Source organism: Neopelma chrysocephalum, unplaced genomic scaffold, assembly GCF_003984885.1.
Source record: "Neopelma chrysocephalum unplaced genomic scaffold, ASM398488v2 Primary Assembly neopelma1_96582, whole genome shotgun sequence".
NCBI lineage: Eukaryota > Metazoa > Chordata > Aves > Passeriformes > Pipridae > Neopelma > Neopelma chrysocephalum.
Genome location: NW_020925227.1, coordinates 2,985 through 5,962, shown reverse-complemented (window position 1 = coordinate 5,962; position 2,978 = coordinate 2,985). Strand labels below are relative to the sequence as shown.

Genomic DNA, 2,978 nt, shown 5'->3' with positions numbered 1-2,978 from the left:
TTTGGAAGGTTTTGTAGCAGATGTTTGGACAGTTTTGGCTGGGTTTGGGAGGGTTTTGGGGGAGGATTTGGGGGAGGATTTAGGGGAGGTTTGGGGCTGGTTTTTGGAAGGTTTCATAGCAGAGATTTGGACAGTTTTTGACTGGGTTTGGGAGGGTTTTGAGGGAGGTTTGGGGGCAGGTTTTTGGATGGTTTTTGGAAGGTTTCGTAGCAGAGATTTGGACAGTTTTTGACTGGGTTTGGGAGGGTTTTGGGGGAGGTTTTGGGTTGGCTTTTGGAAGCTTTTGTAGCAGCTGTTTGGACTGTTTTGGGTGGGTTTTTGGCTGGGTGTGGGAGGGTTTTGGGGGAGGTTTTTGGGGAGGTTTTGGGGTGGTTTTTGAAAGCTTTTTTAGCAGATATTTGGCGATTTTTGGTTGGGTTTGGGAGCGTTTTGGCGGAGATTTTGGGCTGGTTTTCAGAGAGTTTCATAGCAGGTGCTTGGACGTTTTCTGGGTGAGTTTGGGAGGGTTTTGGGGGTCCCCGGGCAGTGCTGACCCCCCCCTTAACAGGAGATCGACCCCTGCCTGAGGGTGGCCGAGCTGCCCGAGGGGTTTTAGGAGAGTTTTGGGGGAAGTTTTTGGATGGTTTTTGGAAGGTTTTGTAGCAGATGTTCAGACGGTTTTTGACTGGGTTTGGGAGGATTTTAGGGGAGGCTTTTGGGGGAGATTTTTGGGGAGGTTTTGGGGTAGTTTTTGGAAGGTTTCTCAGAAGATATTTGGATAGTTTTTGGAAGGTTTTATAGCAAGTGCTTGGACGTTTTCTGGGTGGGTTTGGGAGGGTTTTGGGGGTCCCTGGGCAGTGCTGACCCCCCCCTTAACAGGAGATCGACCCCAGCCTGGGGGTGGCCGAGCTGCCTGACGAGTTCTTCGAGGAGGACAACGTGCTGAGCATGGGCAAGAAGATGATGCAGGAGGCCATGAGCGCCTTCCCCGGCATCGACGAGGCCATGAGCTACGCTGAGGTCATGAGGTGAGGCCTGGGGGGGCTTTTTGGGGGTCCAGCCCTGCTGATTTCCTCCCCCCAGGGCTGAGCAAGGGGGTCCTGTCCCTCCCTGATTTCCTCCTGGGCTGGTGAAGGGGTTGGATTTCTCCCAACTACCCAACCAATCCAAGTTTTGTCCATCCTCTTGCCTTTGCTCTGGTCCACCCCCTGGGAATTGGGTCTGGGGGCTTTTTGGGACCACCTCTTCATCGTTCTCGTTATCCTCAGAGCACAAAGGGTGCAGGGTCACCCAGTTCTTGACTCTGTTCTGTTGTTCAGGGCAAGACATGAGTGTTCTCCAAGCAGCAGAGGCCTTCCCTTGACAAAAGATTAAACATTTTTACTGAATTCAGGGGTAGATTTGATATGAAAAGTACAGAATGGGGTGAGAAAGTTAAGCAATGTGTAAATTGCCTGTGCTGTAGGGTTAGGGAAGAAGAGCTGCTGCTTCTGCTTCTTGTAAAGCTTATAAAGCTTACAAAACTAGAAAAATAAGAAACTAAAAGGGTCTTAAGGCATCGACAGGAAGCTGAATGTGAGTTCAGTGAGGCTAAGAGGGCCAATGGATCGTGGCTTGGAGCAAGAACAGTGTGGCCAACAGGTCCAAGGAAGTGATTCTGCCCCTGTGAGGCCACCCCTGGAGTGTTTGTGTCCAGTTCTGGGCCCTCAGTTCAAGAAGGACATTGAGGGGCTGGAGCAGGTCCAGAGGGGAGCAACAAGGCTGGGGAAGGGTCTGGAGCACAAGTGCTGTGAGGAGAGGCTGAGGGAGCTGGGGCTGTTCAGCCTGGAGAAGAGGAGGCTCAGGGGAGACCTCCTCACTCTCTGCAACTCCCTGACAGGAGGGGGGACCCAGGTGGGGGTTGGTCTCTTTTCCCAAGACAAGAGGGCTCGGGGTCTTCAGCTGTGGCAGGGGAGGGTTAGGTTGGATATCAGGAAGAATTTCTTTGCAGAGAGGGTGCTCAGCCATTGGAATGGGCTGCCCAGGAAAGTGGTGGATTCTCTGTCCCTGGATGTTTTTAGGATCAGACTGGATGTGGCATCAGTGCCACGGGCTGGGAACCACAGCGGGGTTGGATCAAGGGTTGGGCTTGATGATCTCAGAGGTGCCTTCTAATCTGGCTGATTCTGTAAATCTGTGATTCTGGGAGAGGCTGAGGGAGCTGGGGCTGTTCAACCTGGAGAAGAGGAGGCTCAGGACAGACCTCCTCACTCTCTGCAACTCCCTGACAGGAGGGGGGAGCCAGGGGGGGGTTGGTCTCTTTTCCAGTCAACCATCAGCAAGACAAGAGGGCTCAGGGTCTTAAGAGGTTTAGGTTGGATATTAGAAAGAATTTCTTTGCAGAGAGGGTGATCAGGCACTGGAATGGGCTGCCCAGGGAGGGGGTGGATTCTCCATCCCTGGAGGTGTTTAAGACAAGACTGGATGTGGCATCAGTGCCATGGGCTGGGAACCACGGCGGGGTTGGATCAAGGGTTGGACTGGATGATTTCAGAGGTCCCTTCCAACCCAGTTGATTTTATAATTCTATGATTCTGTGAGGGGGCTTGGGGGGCCTGTGTGGGGGGTTATGGCCTTGCTGATCTGCCTCTAAACCCCCTCCCCAGGCTGGTGAAGGGCATGAATTTCTCCGTGGTGGTTTTCGACACGGCCCCCACGGGGCACACGCTGCGGCTGCTCAACTTCCCCACCATCGTGGAGAGGGGCCTGGGCCGCCTCATGCAGATCAAGAACCAGATCAGCCCCTTCATCTCCCAGGTGGGGGCCTCAGGGGGGTCTGGGGTGGTCCCAGGATGGTCTGGGGTGGTCCCAGGGGGTTTGGGGTCTCCCCAAGCTGAGAGGAGGTGGGTTTTGGGGGTTAGGAGCAGAGAGTGGGTTGGCTCATGCAGATCAAGAACCAGATCAGCCCCTTCATCTCCCAGGTGGGGGCCTCAGAGGGGCCCCAGGGGGGTCTGGGGGGG

At 54.3% G+C, this 2,978-nt stretch overlaps 1 protein-coding gene across 1 annotated transcript in view; it reads left to right on the top strand.

The window, feature by feature from the left end:
- The window catches only part of ASNA1 (arsA arsenite transporter, ATP-binding, homolog 1 (bacterial)), a gene marked incomplete at both ends in the record, with an annotated part of 5,153 nt that overhangs the window by 608 nt on the left and 1,567 nt on the right, over positions 1-2,978 (top strand). Inside the window, 2 exons of the mRNA XM_027708890.1 lie at positions 859-1,007; positions 2,625-2,775. Coding sequence (XP_027564691.1) covers positions 859-1,007; positions 2,625-2,775 — 300 coding nt within the window. The remainder of the gene's footprint in view (positions 1-858; positions 1,008-2,624; positions 2,776-2,978) is intronic.